The 22,832-nt window shown below is 39.7% G+C and overlaps 1 protein-coding gene across 4 annotated transcripts in view; it reads left to right on the forward strand.

Annotated features, from left to right (window-relative positions):
- dock4b (dedicator of cytokinesis 4b) overlaps positions 1-22,832 on the forward strand; it is a 55,657-nt gene that overhangs the window by 13,722 nt on the left and 19,103 nt on the right. For all 4 annotated transcript variants that reach the window (XM_056748079.1, XM_056748080.1, XM_056748081.1 and 1 more), the window contains exons 2-25: positions 3,924-4,007; positions 5,006-5,046; positions 5,297-5,352; positions 6,315-6,411; positions 6,572-6,720; positions 7,192-7,276; positions 9,201-9,352; positions 11,659-11,740; positions 11,821-11,881; positions 12,179-12,311; positions 12,745-12,833; positions 14,251-14,376; positions 15,765-15,889; positions 16,158-16,320; positions 16,521-16,627; positions 18,011-18,164; positions 18,274-18,371; positions 18,487-18,570; positions 18,701-18,801; positions 19,089-19,170; positions 19,372-19,542; positions 21,334-21,526; positions 21,617-21,744; positions 21,820-21,948. In XM_056748079.1, coding sequence (XP_056604057.1) covers positions 3,924-4,007; positions 5,006-5,046; positions 5,297-5,352; positions 6,315-6,411; positions 6,572-6,720; positions 7,192-7,276; positions 9,201-9,352; positions 11,659-11,740; positions 11,821-11,881; positions 12,179-12,311; positions 12,745-12,833; positions 14,251-14,376; positions 15,765-15,889; positions 16,158-16,320; positions 16,521-16,627; positions 18,011-18,164; positions 18,274-18,371; positions 18,487-18,570; positions 18,701-18,801; positions 19,089-19,170; positions 19,372-19,542; positions 21,334-21,526; positions 21,617-21,744; positions 21,820-21,948 — 2,690 coding nt within the window. The remainder of the gene's footprint in view (positions 1-3,923; positions 4,008-5,005; positions 5,047-5,296; positions 5,353-6,314; positions 6,412-6,571; positions 6,721-7,191; positions 7,277-9,200; positions 9,353-11,658; positions 11,741-11,820; positions 11,882-12,178; positions 12,312-12,744; positions 12,834-14,250; positions 14,377-15,764; positions 15,890-16,157; positions 16,321-16,520; positions 16,628-18,010; positions 18,165-18,273; positions 18,372-18,486; positions 18,571-18,700; positions 18,802-19,088; positions 19,171-19,371; positions 19,543-21,333; positions 21,527-21,616; positions 21,745-21,819; positions 21,949-22,832) is intronic.

Raw genomic sequence — 22,832 nt, forward strand, 5'->3', positions numbered from 1 at the left:
CGTCTGTCTCCGTTTGATTCTCTTTGTGAACCCCTATATCTTTTTTTTGACCTTTAGATATCTGGACCACAGGCGTCAGGCATACCAGTTTCATTTATCTCTGATAAACCGCCAGAGCAAAATCTATACATTCAGGCCCCTAAATGACACAAGCACAATGGGATGAGAGCGCACAACATCCTTGAGTGACGGTTCGCTCACATGAACGGAAGGAGGAGAGATGTGTGGCTCTGTTAACTATTATAGACGTGTAATAGTGTATCTTCAGGTGTTGTCTGGAAGCTGTGAGGTGGTAAATCTCATAAAAGTAATGATTCTTGGAAAACTGTCCGCTTTGTGCTCTGCATGTCTTTATTTCACCTATTCGGTCACACAGAGCAATTTGTACTCGACCTCATCCGTGTTAACCTGCTTGTAGCTGTTTTTCACTTATCGACGTTTTAATTTCGCCACTTGTGCTTTGCAATTAGCCTCACGTCTTGTGGGCCGTCGCGGGTCGAGCACGTTCTGGACATCTAAACAAGCTCATGATTTAAGAGTCCTGCTCTCTGTCAGTACACGGACCCTTCACTCGCATTCACATCACCACGGACAGAGTCTCTCTCTACTAGCAGCTGCGGTAGTGAATGATTTCCACAGCGACCGCTTCATTGGCACGGCCGTACCATGAGATGTGCCAAGGAACCCTGAGCTCCTGTTATGTAGCGCAGATGAATCGCTGGTTTGGACTGCTGATGGATTCAGTACATCAGTGCGCTAGAGCTCACCAGGGCTGTGGTGCGATGCTCTACATTGCTAAGAAAGGAAAGCTGGAGAGGTTTTCTATTTTGTATCTGGAAGAACATTTAGGGCATGAAGTGCAGATGTGAAGATTGCGGGTTTAGATTTCTGAATAATAATTGCGGGGTACGAGGTCTCCTAAGCCTTGCAGTCTATAAAGCGTAATCGCCTGATAATATCGCAGGTGGTTTCGTGCCCTAAATACTGTTTTGTATTTAAAAAAATCTCATGTTTTTGTGCTCAAGCGTCTAATTGTTTAACAACTTTTGAATCCTCTCATATTCCCACTCTCTGCATATTTTATTGATGCTGCGCTACAGAACGCTTGGAATGTTTAGAGCTAAATATTGTGTTAATAATTCATTCACTGTTTTGGTTATGGACGGCCCCGAATCCTGTGTAGATTTGCATTTTAATGTGGTCATGAATAATGAATGAATAGAGGTTGATTCGCTGTCAGGATCATTGTTGGATCACAAGTATTTCACTTGGGTTAAAAACACATTAGGATCCTTTTGAACCGGTTAACTGCGTTTAAATATTCTCAATAGCTGAGATTTTAATCAACAAGGCTTTAAACTAGTGTCATAATGGCATATTTATACATTCAGGCCAGGGTGGCCACCTGCTTATACACAACATATTAAAGGAATAGTTCACCTTTCAAATAAAAATGTTGACTTATTTTACTCAAGCTTTTGTCATTTTAAACCTCTATCACTTCTTCTGCGAAACAAAATAATATATCCTGAAGAATGTTGGTAACCCCAAAATGTTTGTACCCATTGACTTATATTGTATGGACACCAAACCAATGCAAGTTAATACCAACGGTTTAATGTTATCAACATTTTTAACAAGATCTTCTTTTGTGTTCTGCAGAAAAAAGAAAGTCGTACAGGTTTGAAATGACAAGAGGGCGTGTAAATAATAACAATTTTTTTATTTTGAGGCACTTTAAATATAGGCTACAGTACAATTTTAAGTTTAATAGGGAAATGTATTGTGAATACATATATAATGTGAATAAAATGTGCATTTTGATTCACAGAAATCCTTCAAAGTATGTTGTTTCTCAAAACATTTAGTTATTCAAAGAAAGTGCACAAACAATCTGAGACGAGCATCTCAACAGTTGTTTAGACTCCAAAACGTTTGATTCAGTCCACACTCTATACAACAAATCTTTAAGATCTCTGTTTTCCAGAATTCCAAAATTTGAGTCACCATGTCACAGCCATCATTCTGAGCTCTCCATCAGCCCGTAAGGAGCTTAGACTCCCCGACTGTAGCATCACTTTCCCTTCAGACCTAAACCCGATGTTCGGGTTAATCCACACAAACGGAGTCTTGCTTTGACTTCTCGATTGCATTCTCCCTCGCTCTCTGAAGGGATGAGGCTCACCGTCTCAGGTCTGTGTCAGGTCTGTGTCGCCCTACAAAGGTCTGAACGTGGTGTTTTATTGAATTTATTTCACTTTTCTACACTGTTAGTTTGAATCGAAGTTGCTTTTACCGGGTTTTTGAATTTAGTTACACTTGATGCAGAATTGTAGTTGAATATTATGTAATAGAATTGGCCGTAGACATCCTATACCGTCACTCATCCGTGCAGAACCATCACTGATGTATAACCATCAAAAATACTCAGTTCCTCATGATCGGTGACATGTAAATACATCAAAGAGATTCTCTGGAGCGTTTTTCTCTGTTGTTTACAGATTATAGATGATTTTGGAGGCCCGGTTGGACTGGGTCCCAATAGCAGATTGCATGTATATCCTAATCATCCTTCATCTTTGGGGTTAATCTATATTTGAGTATTTGAGAAATATGGATTTTGTTTTACAGTAATGTGATCACCTCTAGTTACCCGAATGGTGTGTTAGTGTGTTTGTGTTCATTTCATTTGCTTATATCGTGCATGGACAAGTTCTCTCTCTTCATTCTTGCATTTTATCGTTGTCCTCTATCGAACGAAAAAGTTTGTTGAAGATTGGAACGCTGTCGAGGATTCAACCTTCGATATGAATGATTTATTATGCTTCGGATTGTATAATTTATTCATTGGACCTACTTTGTTATTTTGGCTTCCGAATTTCAAAGTCAAATCGGTGACGGTACAGCTGCTCTTCAGAAACCAGTGACAGAATTTTGGAAATGTAGAAATGAATCAACTCAGGGACGAATCTAAAAAGCCATATACACTGGAAAAAAAGTTCCAAGTTGTTTTATCGGAGGGAGTTTTAATGTGTCGCTGTTTGGTCTTTGACAGGCGATTTTCTACGACATTGTCTGATCGATGTGTCAATGTTATTCTGTAGCCGTTTGCAAATATTGATGGGAATCTTTTTTACAATTAAGTAATGTTTTCTTTTCAAATGAAAACAGTGGGTTAGCAGTTTCTTTAAATCCCCGTGAGAGATAATAATAGCCATGTTTCCCTTAGCAAACACAACTAATGTTGCCCATATATTTGTGTGTCTGGAAAGGTGTACATCATTTTTTCGAGTCTTGCCACACACACCCTCGCTGAAGTTCTCAACTGGGTCAGAGCTTCTGTGTGGGTCTGTAAAATCCACTTCATAAATCCAGCCAGTGGAAATCATCTCTCCATTTCATAACCTGATTTAACTCACCTATCCCATAATCCCGTCGGAGCGGAGAGGGCAATGATGACATCATTAGAATGCGTTTCGAGAGCCGTCTTCTCAATTGCTTTTCTTTCTGTTTTACACAATCTCTGCCTCAAAATAAAACACTGATTGTCACTTCCCTTTTCTACTTGCATATCTCTTTTTTTTTCTTTTTTTCTGTCGTCATGTCTTCCGAGACGTTTCATTTCTGTTTTGCTCTCATTGTCTTTGTCTGCATTTACATCAAAGGTTCTGCAAACATGCGTTTTTGAGCGGCGGTACCATTAGTCTCCTCAGATGCGCCTTTTATACAAGGCTTATTATATTATATACCTTTTATTTCAACTTTTATTCAACCTCTCCACCGCACCAATGCCATGTCCCAAAACATTTAGGGTGATAAAAAGGTGGACTGGACATCCTTTAAGTGCGCCACTACCCTAGAGGTCAAGCTATGTTGACTTGAAAATGTAAATTGCAATGTGATGAATGTGTTTCTGGTTTCAGTTCTGGCCAGTTTCCGGGGGACGGTGCAGCATGGCTTGCCTCTGGAGATCGGAGACACCGTGCAGATGCTGGAGAAATGTGAAGGCAAGTTATCGATTTTGTTTTATCCCACAAGGCTGTGAGTTGTGTGGGAAATGACACTTGGGTGTGATTTTTAGAAAAACTACTAGACACCTGTGCAGCCCCTTGTTCCTCTCATTGTGTAGCATGCCGGAGGATTCGATTCTCTGCGCTGGTCGTTTTTGTGACCTCTATTCGGCTCAGGCTTTCCTTCATTTCCTGTTTCCACACTTTGAAGATACACTCCTCTATGTTCTTTGGTGCAAACATTTCCTGTTTTTTTCAGTTAGCGAGCTCCGTATTACACTGTATGTATTATAATATGCATGTACAGTACAATATGTAATATGCATGCTTTAGTTATTTATGTGTGTTAAATATGCTATATAATTAATATATAATATAAAAATGTATTATTATTACATTCACTTACAAATAATTTTAAGTTAATGAGCTGTTTATTATATTGTATCAATTACATAAATACTTTTACACAATATTTATTATATTGTATACATTACATCAAATAAAATTAATTAAAAAAAACTTTCAAGATACTGAGCTGTTCGTTCATTATAATTATATATTATGCAAATCATTATTTAATTGTATTTATTAATTTATATGTATTAGTTTAATGTGCTATATGATTCATAAAAATAATAATGTATGATCCATAACATTATTTTACAAATACTTTTAAGTTAGCGATTGTTTATAAAATATATTATATTATATATATATTGTATTTATTTGTTTTTTTTGTGTTAAATATGCTATATAATTATTACAAATAATACCATTATTTAACAAATACTTAGTTATATAATTCATGTACTTGGACATACACACATTGAATTCGCCTTGTTTCTTAACATAAGAATTACAAATCTTTTAATTGAATTAAAACATAAGCCTTTTTTGTTAAATAACATTTTTGTCCATTTAAATATTCCAGCTCAGCTGAAAGACACATTCGCCCCACATTAAGATGAAAGTCTCATTTATGTTTTGTGTTTCAGGCTGGTATAGAGGGTTCGTCCTCAAGAACCCAAATTCGAAGGTAAGCCACAGTCTCTTTGTCTTTTGTTGAGTGTGCCGAGAAGCTATTTTCAGTTTATATAAAATGAGGCAACACAGACAGGTAAAGCTGTCAGATAAAAGCTTTCTCTCTTAATCTGCTCTTTTGATTATTATTAGAATTATTCACACTTGTTTTGTTGCGCTTCATTGCCAAGTGATAATTGTGTTACCTCCCATTTCATTACCATATGTACACAAAGAATTGTTTTTCTTTCTTTCTGTTTTTTAAGGGGATTTTTCCATGCAGCTACATCCACCTGAAGAATGCTCATATCAAGAATAAGGGGTGAGTTAAAGCGAGAGGTCAATAAGTGACAGGTCACAATGGTATCCCAAACTTAAGGATTATTTAGTTGTCTTTCGCTTACGTTTCTTTATGAAGTTTAACATGCTAAATACGAAAATCACATTCTTTTTTTTCATCAACTCAACCAACAAAAACCTAAAAAGTGTTTTCACACATTTATACATTTCTGTTTTATTACTCGGAGTTTTAAGTACTGGTATAACACTGAGATAACACTGAGCTATAAACACACAATTTAACATAACACTTGAAAGTTGAGTCTTCCATAACTTCAGAAGTGTACATTTGATTGTTTTTACAATCACCCGTAGTCACCCATCATAGCTTCATCCCACCTTTCCTATGCTATTGAAATTTCTCGAATTTTCTGACGATGACAACTTTAATTTTTTTTTATGTGAGAATTTGTGTAGTTTTTGTTTATTTACAAAATACCGATATATATATTAGTAGTTAATGAGCCCAAATTAACTTGAGCTTATATAAAACATTGATGCAACATAAAAATAAATATTACCACAATATTTATTTAGCACCACAGTTACACGGTTTAATCCAATAAATATATGAAGAATTTATTTATTTATTTTTGTGGAAAATCAAAGAAGATGTTTTCATTCTTTCACTCTTTCCATTCTATTAAATCTTAAAACTCTATTCCTATTTTTTAGGTGAACAACATCTTTAATTTAGTTTGTTAATAAAACATTTGCAGCACCTGCGAATGAAGTTGCATACATTCACATTTCTGTTTGTTTGTTCTGATTCTTTTTCATCTTCCGTCACGGCCCAAGCGTCTTATTGTGACTGTACCGTAAAAGTACTGGACAAAAAGATCCGTCAAACCTTCTGCCCCCAGTCTTCCTCTGCCTAGCGATCAGCATAAAGATAGCACAACCATTAAGGTTCTCCTATCTGTTTCCCTTCCATCTCACCCATAGGCAGTTTGAGATGGTGGTTCCAACAGAAGACTCTGTCATCACCGAAATGACGTCCACCCTCAGGGACTGGGGTGCCATGTGGAAGCAACTCTACGTGGTAAATATTGCTGTAAACACAGCGGTCCGCCCACAGACAGATGTCGGCTGTGTGCACAAACTATACTTTCAATTATTTAGAAACCTTCTCATTATTTTTCAGTGGTACAGCTATGATTTCTTGTTAAAGCTTTAACGTGTACATTTCTTATCCCCCGTAGAAAAACGAAGGAGATCTGTTTCATAGACTGTGGCACGTGATGAATGAGATTCTGGACCTGAGACGGCAGGTTTTGGTGGGTCACCTGACTCACGACCGCATGAGGGACGTCAAACAGCACATCACGGCACGTCTGGATTGGGGCAACGAGTAAGTAGCGTTACGTTGTTAGCCACGAGCATTAGAAAAGTCAATCTTAAGTCTTTGAGAAAACCAGCCACGATCGCGTCAATCAAAATATTTTGCTCCATTCCCAGAAAACCTTGCGTCAAGTCGTTGATTGTGATGCCCCCATATCGTTCTGATTGGTTATAAGTGTCTCACTGTTCTGGTTGGCTGTCATCACATCACATCGTTCTGATTGGGTGTTAACATGTCACGGCATTCTGGTTGCTGAGAATCATGCGATCATGTCATGACGTTCGTTTTGGTTGTGATCGATGTTGATGAGACGTCTGAACACGTCGTGGTGTTTGGCTGTGAACCTGTCGCGCTGTTTCTGATTGGCTGTAACTTGGTCTCGCCGTTCTCATTGGCTGAGATTATGTCACTGTGTTCTGATTGGCCCGTTATCACGTTACGTCGCTCTGATCGTGATTGTTTGTGCTTCTCTGCTTTCAGGCAGCTGTGTTTGGATCTGGTCCCTCGGAAAGAGTTCAGCATGGTGGACCCCGAAGAAATCAGCGTGACGGAGCTCTACCGCCTGGTACGTTACCACGGCAACCACGTTCTTTCCTCACTCGAGGTTTATCGTCCCAAAACGATTTCTCTCCATCTTCAATTCAGCCACTTGATCCCGTTCCGTGAAACGTAATGAAAAGCCCCGCACGCTTCAGTCGTCTCGAGTAACAGGCCCCCGGGGGACAATGACAGTAATTCCCGACAGCGCTGACAAGATACAACTCAGAAAATTACCGCCATCGATGTGGTAGCGCGGGCTTCCGGCCGCAGGGGTTGTTGACAGCGGGGAGTCTCCGCTGTGATGTAATTGAGTTTGTAAGGAGCACATGGAAGCGTTTCCCTCGCTAAACGTGACCTGGTGTGCCCCTTCACGCTGGGTAATGTAATGTAATAACCCTCGGCCAACAGACACGGTTACCGCACCCTGAGCGGTCTGCTGAGCGTGCGGCGGGGTGTTTTCAACATGTAATTTACTTACAGACAAAAAGAGACGAAGAAGCAGCACCCATGAAACTTTCGAAGAGCTTTTAAAATGATTTTCTTTTGTGATGAATGACTTTGCTGGGGAAAAGGAAATATTTAGGCAACAGTTATTGATTTATTTGGGTTATTTTGCGCTGAGATGCATTTGGTTTAGCGGTGATTGAATTGTAGGAACAACAGCACGGGCTTCTGTGTGTGTGCGTGTGACGCAAACGACTTGTTTTGATGAATAATGTGGTGGTGAATCAGGTCACACAGTCTTTAATTAGTGTGGAGGAATCAGACCGCACATCACAATGTGTTTGTGTGGGTGTGTGAGGCAAAAAGTAAGAGATGAAGAGGGGAAAACAGAGCCAGGAACTGACGATGAATGAGATTGTGACTATCTGTAGTGTATCAACCAACACTTCAGTTACGTTAGTTAAAGGGACAGTTCACACAAAATGTTACATCATGTCATCATGTGCTCACCCTCATGTTGTTCCAATCTGTATACATTTCTTTATTCTGATAAACACAGAGAGAGATATTTGGAAGAATGTAACCGAACAGTTTTGCCCATTATGACTACCATAGTAGGAAAAACGACAATGTTAGACAAAGAGTGGTTCATTCTTCAAAGTTTCTTCTTTTCTGTTCAACAGAACAAATACAATTATAAAGCAATGGTGGCCAAGAACTGTTTGGTTACAAGCATTCTTCCAAATATCTTTTTTTGAGCTTGTCAGAAATTGACACAGATTTCTCGAGGGTGCGTACATTTAAATTTTTGGGTGCACAGTTCCTTTAACATGAGAGAAGGCATTCACGCTTCTAAATAAGCATCCGATAATGTCAACTTTGACACTGTTTTCCGTGTGCTTTGGCCCTTTATGTTCTGTGAATACTACATTTTCTGTTTTATCTAAATCATCTTAAATTACAACATCACTTTTATATTATTGTGTGTTTTCCCTGGGAGTTGAAACCTTGACCTTGGTGTTGATAGCGGCATGTTGTACCAGTTTCTCTTTGGCATCTGTCTCCCACGCCATCTGGCAATGCGGAAAGAGCTCTTTATACGCAATGCCACTATTTGAAATATCACTTCTCTTCACACCCAAACCGACACAGGAATATATGTACCGCTTCATTGACCTTTTAACCTTTCACATCACGCAAGTTCACGTGTCCTCAAGAAAGAGTGTGAATACTGTGCATTTCAGAAACTCTATCTCCCTTTAAACTTCCAGCGTTGTTTACTGAATGTCCATTAACAATATTTTATATAATTATTAAATATTTACTCGCTGAAAAGAGAGACTTGTATTTGATATCTGCACACTATGAATCATAACTGGGTTATTTATTCTTCATGTGACAATCTTAATTGAGAATCAAGCTTGTTTAATAAATGATATTTGGCGTTTAATATCAGAGGTCCCATTGGAAATGACTTGGATGTGTCACTTTGTTTGCGCGGATAGATGGAGCATCGACACCGGAAGAAAGAAACTCCGACTCCTGTCAGCACGCATCATCTGTTCGTCCACATGAAGAGTCTGATGAGCTCAAATCTGGGTGAAGAACTGGAGGTCTTCTTCTTCATCTACGACAGCCGAGAGAACAAACCACTAAGGTGAGCATCTAAGCAATCGGCTATTTTTTTAAGTCTTGATCTGTGAATCAAAAGTCTGTTTGTGATGCATTTGTCTTAATTTGGTTAAAGTTGTATTTTTGTATCCGGCATAACACTTGCATCATGACGTCATGGTATATCCAGCTTGTTTGTTTCTCATTTGTTTGCCTGACAAAATAAGCAACTCCTGGAAGAAAAGTAAGCACACCTGCAGTTGGAGACCATGACAGTATTGTTGTGTGTGTTTGTTTGTGTTCTTGTTTATCACATTCTTTGCAGCTGCGCACTTTTGTTTGCTCACATTGTCTTATTGTTCTTTGTCTCAGTCTCTATCATGCAGTGAAGAAAAATGTTAACATTGAGGATAGTGTGTCTCTGCTTGGCTGCGTGACTTTTAGTTAATTGAATTAACTTTTTAGTGATTTATTTTTATATATAAATATTACATTTATTAGCCCAATTATTGTATTGCATTTCGCATTGAGAATATGTGTAAAGTAAATTTTTCCAATAAATTATTTCTGATTTGATTCGCTGATGAGGGCAATGAATAAAATAATATTTCCAAATGTAAAGATTTTTTCCGAGCAAAATTTTGTTCCAGGATCCCATAAAAATCCATCCCTACTTAACCAGCATTGATTTAAAATAATAATCCTGTCTTCATTTACTTACCCTCCAGTTGTTCCAAATCTAAATAAATTCTTTGTTTTGTTGAACACAAAAGAAGATATTTGGAAGAATAACACTTCTTGGCCACCATTGACTGCCATTGTGGGGAAAAATGAAAGTGCCCCAGAACTGTTTGCTTTCCTACATTCTTCAAAATATCTTCATTTGTGTTCAACAGAACAAAGAGATTTAAAACACATTTTTCCTATTATGGTGTAGCCAATGGTGGCACAGAACTGTTTGGTTGTAAACTTATACATTTTTGGGTGAACTGTTCCTTTAAGGGACTGTTGTCTGTTTGGTTTAGCGCTGCACGGACAGTGATCGCTGTCCCTGTTTGTATTTATTTTCCTTTAGACATTTGAGCGCTGCTCTCAGATCCTTCTCTTATCTGATTTTCTCTTCTTCGCACAACACAGAATGCACACAGACTGTTGATTGACAGCCTTTTGGTTATCCCCCATTCCCAAGGGACCGTTCTGTGGCACATTTAATTTATCTACTCAGACGTACGGGGAGATCACTTTTCTCTGTCGTGTCGATTTATCCAGCCATGTCCGGAGGGAAAGGGGAGGTATCGGTGTCCCATTTGAACTTGTCATGTTATGATCCCCGGCGTCAAAGGAGGAAATATCAAATTCTCTCTGATGTGAAGAAAGCCGCCTGTGCGTGTGTGCGTTGTGGAAATGGGAGGAGGTGGTGATATTTGCTGATAGGAATATCCCAGTGTCCACAGACGCCTCTTCACGGCCCTGCAGCTGCGTGTCATGCTTTGTGTTTCTGGCTGTGCTGACGGGATGCTGGGATTTTAATAATACTCAGTTAATTATGTGCCGCTTGTCTGTAGGGATGTTTCAATACAAGTCCGTGCATGAATGCATCTTTCCTTTGTGTATTGAATCTATAAGGCCTTTCCGGTCTCTGGCTCTCGTGTGTGTCCGAGCAGCCGGCTTTTGTTCTGTTCTTGGATGTGTTTATTGGCTGTACTTTTATCGAAAAGCAGCTAAAGTCAAATAACTGGAATATGAGGTTTGTGGGTGAAAGACTGGTGTGTGTGTCATGTGTCTCTCGCTCTCTCTCTATCTCTCTCTATCTCTCACTCGCTCTCTATCTCTCGCTCTATCTATCTCTTGCTCGCTCTCTATCTCTAGCTTGCTCTCTAGCTCTCGCTCGCTCGCTCTCTATCTCTCGCTCGCTCTCTAGCTCTCGCTCTCTCTCTCTCTCTCTCTCTCTCTCTCTCTCTCGCTCTCTCTCTCACTCTCTCTATCCATCCATCCCTCCCTCACACTCAATCACTCACTCTCACTTAATGTGTCTTTAACAACCCTGTAGTTAATTGGACTAAAGAAGCTTGCCCAAAAGCACAAGGTTGACCGGGGTGTCAAGTGATGGTATTACCATGTCACATTTACAAAACATCTCAGCATCTCTTCTGCATCAATATTTTATTTATGAGACCTAGCCTAAATTTGCCACAATTATCTGGTGTGTAAATGATATGTTAAAACCATTGAATGCCGTCCTTTCAGATTTTCAGATGGAAATGAGATTTTCCAACTCGATGTCTAAAATGAATGCTCTCTCTCTCTCTCTCGCTCTCTCTCGCTCTCTCTCTCTCTCTCTATGTTTAACAGTGAAAGGTTCTTTGTTAAACTCAACAAAAACGGTCTGCCCAAGTATCCCGACAAGTCTGAGAGACAGTGCACACTTTTTGTGGTAAGATTAAGTCTCTTCATTAATAGCACACTGGTACATTATTGTCATGCTTCATGAAGTTTCGTTTGTGTTTCTATTAGGATCTGGGTAGTGGAGATCTGAGGAAAGACGTGTATATTGTTGTGCACATCATTCGAATCGGTAAAATATGTGTGATGTAGAGATGCACCGATATATCGGCCAATAATCGGTATCGCTCAATAAAAGCATCATATGAATTTATAACATTCAGAAAGTTAAGAAATATTCATTAAACCTTCAGAATTTAGTTAATGGGGTGATATAACCACAAAACTATTGGCATGGACAGATATCACTTTGAACAATCGTATCGGTGGAGAAATCTTGTATCGCTGCATCTCTTGTGTGATGTCATGTTTTTGCAATAAATTATAATAGATGCCAAAAAACGTAACCGATACTGAGTTGTGTATGTAGGAAGAATGGGTGCAGGAGAGAAGAAAAACACATGTAATGTGCAATACAGACGTCCGTTCGGCTGCGCGGTGGTCAGCATCGCTGATCTTCTCACTGCTGACTCAAAAGATGACCACTTGCTAAAGGTCTATGCGTAAGTCAAATATCGCATAAGCATCAGATTGTTAAATCTAGACGTCCTGTTTTCAGACTCCCTTTTCCTGTTTGGTCAGAATCATTTGAGTTGCCTGGTAACCATCATATTCAGTAGACCACCGCAATTTAAATTTCCGGAAGTTTTTATCCTTTACTTAACCTAAGATATAAGGAACAACACTTTTCATATTACCATCCAGAACTTTCCAGTTGACTTGAGTATAAAATCAGCACTGATACAACACAATGACCTATTTTACACTAGATGACAGACAGATCTATTCAGCTTGGGCTTTTATTGGTCCACATCCACAAACACATTATCAGCTGGCTCCCTGTCAGCCTCGGGGCTGTTAATATGATTGTGCTTCTTTGTATCTGTGTCATTGTGGGAGTGAACCGTCTTCTGATTCTAGTTTCATTTTTCGCAGATGTAATACAGAGAGCGAATGGAGCCAAATTCACGACAACATCATTAAGAAAGTCAACATCAGATACAACCTCTTGGGGTCCAACACGGGTGAGACGACAGACAAAACGTTGATATTGATCCACTGAACAAAATGGATTAGTCTAGACCATGATCAAGATGTCACAACATTTATATATTTGTGCAAATGTTTTCGTTTTAAAAACGTATTGCTGGCCATTGTTTTATTTCACATATAAAATAGAAAATAACAGGACAAAGACAGCCTCTTTAAGGATGAAAGAGTTTTGTAAAATAGTCATAAAAATGTAATCATGATTATTAGTGAGAAAAACACGGATCGATATTGTGTGACAAATATCAAACATTACTTTCTTCTAAATTGAATATCGTATTTTCTCCCATTTCTAGCATAAAGCGTGTGTCTGCATCCCACCAATATATCACACTTTTACAGACGCAGGGCTTTCAGCAAAAAACTAATTTGCATGACGGCGAGAAGTTAATAATTCTAGATGCAAAGACGCACGGATGGACCCTCAAGGCAGCTTATAAATAAAGCCACGCTTGCTAATAAATTCCTTTTCGGCCCGACATGTTTCTAACAGCCGGAGGAATAGAATTTGAGGAAAAATGTACAGCAGAACAGATTGCAGATGGAAATCTGCAAAGAGCGTGTGACTAGATCTACATCTTTTAGATGCTGAATAACGGCAAGGAGATGCGTCAATAAACGTCAATTGTCTTAACTCAGATGTATAAATCACAGCAGGCGATCATGAGTATTTGGAGCCGTTTTCCAGGATTTATTTCATCTGCCTTTTGTTTTTATGTTACGATATAAATTCTACTTTCTTTTCTACACATGAATCATGTTTGGTTTAAGCCCATGCTTGAGAACAAATGTAGACGGGTGTCTGGTTTGGATCAAAAGCCGCACACGTGCTCTGAATCTGTCTACGTGATTAATGAAGATTATTTTTCGAGAAATACATCCTGCGCTGTATAATCTTTATTATCGTTTAACGTGGTTACGCAACATGAAACCAAACCGCTATCTTTTAGATGAGGTTCATGATCAAACTTATGCTTTCAGCTTAACCTTAATAGCGTTTACTTTGTCAGCATTACTTGTGAATATTTTTACTGTTTCACACATCAGATGTATTTCAAAAGCAGAACCGAGAGGGGACGCAGACTCTGTGGTTTACCAAAATGCAAGCCACGGTGAAAGGATGCCAAATTTCTGGTAGACCTTTCAGCGTTAATCAAAACAACAAAGAATTACAACTAAAATGACCTTTATCTATTATATCAGGGAGATTTAATATAATCAGAGCTTTGTAATGAATATTCATGAAGCCTCCGGTGAACACCTGTGAATATTCAATGTCAGTCCATTGAGGAAAGCCGAGTTCATTTAATGGGTGAATAATCATTTGTAATGAGATGATTTGAAGCTCTTTTCGTCTAATAATTAATGTTGCGTGTGTGTGGTTCATTCTAGGCTTGGCAGTGGCGCTTCAGCTGCTTCATGGCGACATCGACCAGTTGAGGAGGGAATATATGATCCTCTTCACCCGTGGGGTGTCCATCACCAGGAAGCTGGGCTTCTCTGATGTTATCATGCCAGGTACGAAAATAACTTATTTACCCAGAATGCCACAGTTTCCAACCTCACAAGAATGTTTCCGATGGCTTTGAATAGTTGGTGCTGTCGAAACATTAGTTGCTCTTGATTTCTGCTTTAAGAGAGTTTTCATCTCTGATAAATTGTAGTACCCGGTACCTTTACAAACACAACTCTCCCGTCTGAATAAAACCAGTGTGCTGTGACCCAACACAATCCAGCCAATCAGATTCGAGCTTTTGAGAAACTGACATTTTTGTGTGCATTATGCAAACGATGCAGATGTACAGTTCTTTTATGTATTGACATGAACATGGCCTGTCTTTTACCTCTTGAACAGTCCTTTATGGCTGACTGATTTATTTTGAGCCTGTTTGTGTCTGTTTGTCTTTCCTGTGTTTATGTGTGTACTGTAATTTCTTCCCATTCACCAAATCAGTTTCTCCAGGAAACTTTATACATCTGATTGTTGCCACAGCAACTGTCATGTGTCCATTAGTTGGCATGACTACTGGTGTGATGTCTTCTGCTTGAACTTGAAATAGGAAGACACACACACACTCACACAGGAAAGCACACTTCCTCTGCTCTGCAGCTGAGGTTGCAGAGGCTCTTTGTCCCCTTTGTTTGCCGATGCTTGTTTTTATAATAATTCTTAATAGGGTCGCACAGCTCTTCATTCGCCGTGTTTAAATAAACATTATATGGGACCATGCACGTGTGCATTCTACCATGCATCTTTTATGTAGTTTCTAGCCCCCCACAACAAATTCAAAAAAAAAAAATGCAATCTCAGGAAATATACTTCCTGTGAGCTGATGACCAGGTGAGAACTGGTGCATGAAAAGGGCACAGAATCACTTGCTAATTTTGACGTTGACATTTCCGCTGTGTGAATGCGCGTGCATCACGTTGGAGGTGTGGGGTTCAGTGAGGTAACCAATGAAAACGGTGTGAGTGCATAGTTGCTCTTTCTGTGAAGGACTTTTTGTGTGCTTTTGTGTTGAGTCACAGGATGCACATGCTCTATTTTGGAGCGCTGAACATTTTATTTGTATTATTTTATCATTTGTATGTTATTATGTGTACAAGCAGGTCGTTGTTCATCTCTGCCAATTTTTTACAGAATCAACCTCTTATCTGTTTTAAAAAAAAAAGATTTACAATAAACGTGACCAATAAATGCAAATGCTCAGGCATACTCAGAATGAGTAATAACCTCTCCAGACGAGGACTTGAAAGTCTTATTATTACAATCTCGCATCTGTAAACCAAGAGCTTAATTCATGTCCGCATTCAACATCTTAGATGCAGTTTGATGTCTGTACTGTCAACATAAATATATTAAAGCTTGATCATGCCTTCGACTCTGTGCATTTAATCTTTTGAAGGTGAGATGAGAAATGATCTCTACATTACACTGGAGAAGGGCGAATTTGAGAAAGGAGGGAAAAGCGTGGCGAGAAATGTGGAGGTCACCATCTACGCCCTGGACGCTGATGGACAGATTCTAAAGGTCACTTCTTGGACATTATTTTTTATTAATAATGTGTTGACATATTTACTTTTAACCCATGTCTATTACAGCTTTGAGAAAATCACGTTTCCCTGAAATAATGTCAATGCTATAATGTCAATAATGTCTATGATAAATCTGATATAGATTAATGATTGTTTCCTTTGGTCGTATCAGTCATAGATGTGGAGTGGTTAGAGGTTTGTGTTTTTATTGCTCTCACATATCTTAGTTAGTGTTGATTGTGTTGTTCCTGTTGTCCGCGCAGGGGTTTGTGGCCACAGGCTCGGGTGAGCCGGGCGGAGACGAGTATCACACTTTCGTGCTTTACCACAACAACAGTCCGCGGTGGGCGGAGCTAATCAAGCTGCCCATCCCAGTCGACGTGTTCCGGGGCTCACACGTCCGATTCGAGTTCCGCCACTGTTCCAGTAAGACCAGGCCAAATGTTGTTTTTCCTGTTTAAGATGTCTGTACATCAACAGAAAACACAAAGTTGTGAAGCATCTTTAAAATAACGCCAACATATAAGGCCGTATTTTCACACACAATGAGATGTTTGCTGAAAGCAAAGTTTTTGGTACAATCTACAAGGGTTCAGGATGTAATGCACAGAGTTTTTGTTTTCCAGCAAAAGACAAGGGGGAAAAAAAGCTTTTTGGATTTTCGTTCGTACCCCTGATGCAGGAAGACGGACGGACTCTTCCCGACGGCACCCACGAGCTCATCGTTCACAAGGTACAGCGGTCAAACCATCTTGTGCGTGCAGTATGTTAGGTAACATAACGCGATTTAAAATCCACATCATGTCAAGTCACGAATAGCAATTTGTCTTGCCTGACACTTTTCATTTTGCGTGAGCTTAATTTTTTCAAAAAGGCCTTCAAAGGCTGTTTCCCCTATTAAAAGTGTGGGAATGAAATAACTATGTCTGAGAACACATCCCTGAAGCACACCCAATTTAACAACGTGCTATGGCCTCTCGTAATTGCAGCTTGTGAAGTGTTTGTGGATTCTGCAGACTTGAAGGGGGCACACATGCATGCATGCATTCACACGTGCACGAACACATTTGTGTTCTTGTCTTTGTTACCCGGTTAGTAGTTAAAAATATTTAATTTGTTTATTTGGGTTTCTATTAAACTAGCTTTATTTTCAAGCAAAGTAGATTGCATATTTGGGTGGATTTCTGATAAATTAAATGTACAAACAAGAAGCAATAAATGCTGGTTACTATTTTATAGTTAAAATTTTTAATTTTGTGTGGAATTTTATGAGGGATATGGAACATTATGGGAATGAAAATTCACTTGCGTGACTATGCTTAAAAAAAACGTATCAGACCAATTGTTTTTTCATCTTAAGGTTAAAATATGCATAAAATTGCCCTTTTAACTGGATTTAAAAAGTAATGTTTTCTCTTTAATAAGTGTTTACTCAAGGTCAACTGGTATTTATAATTTATGATAATTTTCTATTGCACAATATAAATTAAACAGACCAATGCTATGTAAATGATCTCTGCTGTGATGGCTAACAACTTGCATAATAAATGGATAACAACACATCATCCACCGTGCATATGACTGAAAATGGTGTGAAGAGATTTCGTGACGTTAATGATCCTGCTATGTTGGGGAGCAAATTGTTCATAAAATAAACTCTATTTCTACATTAAAGTTGCAATATTTGTATTAACATCAAGCTCATATACACACGCGGTGACTCTTTATGAGCCGTGGCCTAGATACACGCGCCTAAACAGGACTGTTTGCTTTAGTGCAGTCATATACACAATTCTCAACACAGCTGCATTGTGTAACACCAGATCGTGCCGTTGACCTGGTCATATACGGCGCGTGTGCATTTGCACACAGCCGTGGAGTTTTTGCTGACCCTCTCGCTAGAGGTTTCAGTAAGATTAATGGCGTAAAATGAAAATGAGTCAGCTGTTTGTATTTCTGGAGGAGAGAGCAGAACTGCTGACCGAATGTGGAGCGATGGCACGACTCTCATTAAAGGGAAAAGTTCACTCATCTTCATAATAGCCAACTTTTTTCTTTAAAACATAACAATCTAGTTACGTTTTCGAATCAAACATTTTCCATACGTGTTTTTCAGTGCGAGGAGAACGCTAACCTGCAAGACTGTGCACGCTACCTCAAACTGCATTTCTATAAATGCAATCTGCCCGGGAACAACCAAACTCTGAAGGGCACTAAGGAATCCTTCTGGATCACGTCATTCCTCTGTTCTACCAAGCTCACTCAGAATGGTAATCTGCTTGTCTTGTTACATTAGCAGGATGAAATAAAATTGAAGTTACAGGACAACGGAGGTGGGATGTGATGATGTGGAATTAAAAAACATGCTGTTTCCTCCAGGTGACATGCTGGATTTACTGAAGTGGAGAGCTCACCCGGAGAGAATCAGTGACAGTCTGTCCAAGCTGAAGGAGATCGATGGCTCAGAAATAGTGAAGGTCAGCTGCATGACAAAAACTCTACCCCGCTATTGGTTAATGAACACGTCACTCATCGTCGTCTAATGGTGGAAAAGCTAAACCGACTTATTAAGAGAAAAATATCTTGTGTTAGTTTTTACAGGACACGCTGGATACGCTTTTCGGCATCTTGGATGAGAGCTCACAAAAATACGCACTTAAGGTGTTTGATTGTCTGGTAGGTACATTTTTATGTACAGTATAAGCACATTTTATTTATGTTATATATAAGCATGAGGAAACCATTAATTTGTCTTGTAACGTGCCAGCATTATCTTATATAACATCTTGGTTATTTTGTAATTTAGGTGCACATCATAAACCTGCTCCAGGACAGCAAGTTTCAGCATTTCATGCCGGTCATGGACACCTACATTGAAGGCCACTTTGCTGGAGCCTTATCGTACAGGTTAGTGCGTTTTACAGTGAGAAACGCGATTTTCCTCCGTTCATATGACAAATCTGCCAGACTGCGAGTTTGGAGATAGCGACACCGAGGTCATAGGTTCGATTCAGAGGGAATGCGAAGAGCAGTCTGTCCAGATAAAATGATGAACCAACACCAGATGCACCGACACGAGAATCTGATTCATCCCTCTCATCCCTTATCTAGAAAAACACTCCATGTCTCTGTTCGTGAATCTGTGTGGGGTTTTCGATTACAATCTCGCTCTTGTGTTCTTGCATCTCTTACAGGGATCTGATCAAGGTGTTGAAGTGGTACGTGGATCGCATTATTGATGCGGAACGTCAAGAACACATCCGACAGGTGCTAAAGGTGAGCATACATCCCGCTCCTCATGCTGATGTCATTTCTGCTTTCCGTCGGTCGTAGAAAGATTCAATTTGTATTCGTCATGTTATGAAAGATTGTTTTCTCCCAAACTTTGCACTTCCACTTCATAGTCTCTGAATGGTTAATAAGCCGTCTTTTATGATGCGTTCTGCGCTTTAATGTAATATTCTGTTGGTTTCCCAGGCGACGGAGTACATTTTCAAGTATATTATCCAATCGCGGCGACTCTTCGCGCTGGCGACGGGGGGACAGAATGAGGAAGAGTTCCGCTGCTGCATGCACGAGCTGTTCATGTCCATCCGCTTCTTCCTGTCGCTGGAGGACAAGGGCTCACGGCCCATCACGCAAACTCAGGTGAGAGAGAAGATACTGGGAACGAGTTCGATTCCACCTTGACATTTTCACATCTTATTCTCTCATCTTTTAGACTTTTCTATCATATAAAATGTGGGATTAGACGTTTCAGAAATACTGTTTGTGTTTTGATCAATAGAGCAGTTCATTTCGTCAGTCTTACACCTCATGTGTCCTATCAGACAGGCTTTTATTTGTCAGAGAAATGCTCTTTATTGAATTTCGACAGACATCTTGCCCTTGAGAGGCGGGATAATTCATATTTCATGGCGAGGTCGTTGAGCCGCGTTTTTCGACGCATTCTCTTTAAACTCACACAATGCTTTTGAAGTCTTCACATTTCTGGCTTTCTTGTGTCGGATGCGTCTTTCGTCATCGCTCGTTCTGGCACCCGTCACGCCGACTTTTGTTCCGGTTTGTTTTGATGTTCTGCTCGTGTTCTACAAAGGGGCTCCACGGGTGCCACGCGCCCCCTTTGAAAAGACGAATTTGTCCAGCAAAAATGCGCTTCGGATTTTAATGAGAATGGGGAGAGAAACATTGTAAATAGATAATATGAAGAAAATGAATGAATATGAATGTGGCGACAAAAGACTGTAGGGATGGGGTTATAATGGAGAAAAATAACAGGCAGGGAGTCTCATTAGAAACCATTTCACTCTGTTTTAGGATTCAGCTGTTGGTTTTACAAAATCACACTTGGTGTTAAAAATCATCACGTGCTTTACGGCTACACATCAAGTCGGCTGTCTAGATGTGTGCCAGTGTCATAGTCGTCGTACCACAGAGCCAGACGTTTGAAACAGAAGCCGGGCGTACATCCTGAGGCTGAAACTAGACACGGGTCTTGTTCAATTTCGAGTAATTCACTAATAAAACAATAAAAGAGAATGTGTCTGTAAATGTAAGTCTACTTCCTTTCGCATAATTGATTACCCATGTGTCGGATTTGATTGGTGATTCATTTTAATCTTCATAGAAGATTAGAAACGGAACAAAGGCGGCAAAGGAATGAAGGCCAGAGCTCTTCTAATCCCCCATAATCCTCTGCCCCTCCGACTCCTCCATAAAACAGCACTGGACCCTCACAGAGCAGGATTAGGTGTTGCGATGAGACGTGATCTCTGTTTTTTGTGTGTGTACGTGTGTAAGTTTGGTTGTTGAAACAGTAGTCTGCTCTCATAGGTTGAAAAGATGGAAAGATGTTATGTGGTACAGATGAAAGTGAAATTCATGCTTAATGTTGCTGCTTTGCTATTCTTGAAATCCAGATGCTCTATAGCTGCAGATTTGTTTATTTGTAAAACCGTTTTATTTTTAGTTTACTTAGTCATTTTGCATCTCTTCATCATTTTTATTTTGGCTAGAGGATATTGTTTGTTTACTTTTTAGCGCATGCTGTTGTGCTGTTTTGTTTTAAAACACAATTTAGTTTATTAGTCCACGATAAAACATTTTTTCACCATTTGTTTTCACGACAGGGTTTTTGCACATGATAACCGTAGAGTAAGGTACCGGACCCCCTGACAGGCCTAAATCTGGTTTTATTTGTTCTTTTGTAAACTAAATTTGATTGACATCATGATTGTTGTGTACAAAACACAATAGAAATTGTGATAATTACGCAAGCGTAAATACATTTTTGCCACGAAAACCGTATTGTGAAAAATCTGGCATCTGGTTTTAGGTCTATTGTCTGTAACCAGAATTGAAGTCTCCTAAAGTACGTCTCCACGACAGCGCCATTTGTGTTGCGTGTGCACTTTGTTGACCGTGTTTATGTTTTCACAGGCAGTGTTCCTGCAGTCATTCCCGGCGGTATACGGCGAGTTACTCAAGCTCTTTACTGTCCGGGAAGTGGCCACGTTTGTACGTGAGACGCTGGGCAGCATCCCCACCGCTTCCCAGTCAGACTGCCCCCTGGAGGCCGTCAAGTTACACTGTATCGTCAAAACCGTGGAGAGCGAGCTGTACACCAACCCGGGTACACACAGTCTGAAACATGCATCTGATAAGAAAGTGAATGCATTAAGAATTACAACATAAGCGAACCTGTGTTTGGCTGTTCCATCAGAGTCTCGATGCATCCTGCTGCCAGTGATCCTGCGTTTGATGCAGGCGTACATGCAGGAGCAGAAAGATCTGGTCATGTGTGCGCACATACTCACCTGCATGCTGTCTCTTCTCAAGAAGGATGAAACGGTAAGAGGACCTCCAGGTTTTCTGGTACGAGCAGGTGCATCAAATCGATGTGATGGATCCAATGTGCTTGTGCAGGATCCATCTGAAGAGGTGAATCTGATCGTGGAGAGTCTTTTGGTCGTGCTACTGCGTACCCTCCTGGAGATCACAAACCGGCCTCAGCCAGCGGCACCCACGCTTCGCCCTCAGGTTCAAGACGTTACGGTAAGAGAATCAGACAGCCGGAGTGAGAAAATGAGATAAAATGCAGCTTTAGAAAAGAAGTAAAGAGAGAGGGAATTTTAAAATGTGAAGCAGGCAGCAAAAAGGCGGAATAAGACAGAAACAGGCCCTCGGGGGCAAAAGTCATTACAGCCCGGCAGGCAAAGTGTTTTACATTTCAAAGCGTCTCCACGCATGCAGCAGGTGAATTATGGAGTAGGTGGATTTCCCTGCGTTCTGAAGTTTTGTGAATGCAAACCTCAGCGTGCCGGGCTTCAAGACCAAATTATATTCAGGGTCTCACGGGGCGTATTGGTGTGTGCATGAAATCTTCCGTCATGCTTTAGACGGAAGTGTAAAAATTCCTTTTTGTTCTGTCCTATTTTGGGGATCTGGGGACGAATTCACAGATGAGATTGTTCTTAAAGTGATAGTTCATACAAATTCTGTCATGTTACTCACCCTTGTGTGTCATAACTGTAGAAATGACTATATAAAAAGAGAAAGATATTTGGAAGAAAGTCATTTTCAGTTCCGGGACATCATTGCACGAAAACTCTTTGTTTTGCTAAATTCTTCAAAGTATCGCATCATTTTTTTTCCTTCTATGGTGGTTGATGATGTTCCAGAACTGAAATCGCAAACATTCTTCCAAATATCTTCCTGTGTTCAACAGAACAAAAAATGTATACAGGTTTGAAACAAAGGGGTGAGTAATTGATGAAAGATTTTTCATTTTGGGATGAACTGACCCTTTAAGATAAATTGTAGGAAGTTCGAAAAAATGTTTCTTAATCAGTTTTCATAAAAATAAAATGACACATGCTTTGTAAATCAATCTTAAGTTTTTTTCGGGAATACAAAATATTCCTATTTTTTTTCTAAAA

This window comes from Triplophysa dalaica, chromosome 5, assembly GCF_015846415.1.
Source record: "Triplophysa dalaica isolate WHDGS20190420 chromosome 5, ASM1584641v1, whole genome shotgun sequence".
NCBI classification, from domain to species: domain Eukaryota; kingdom Metazoa; phylum Chordata; class Actinopteri; order Cypriniformes; family Nemacheilidae; genus Triplophysa; species Triplophysa dalaica.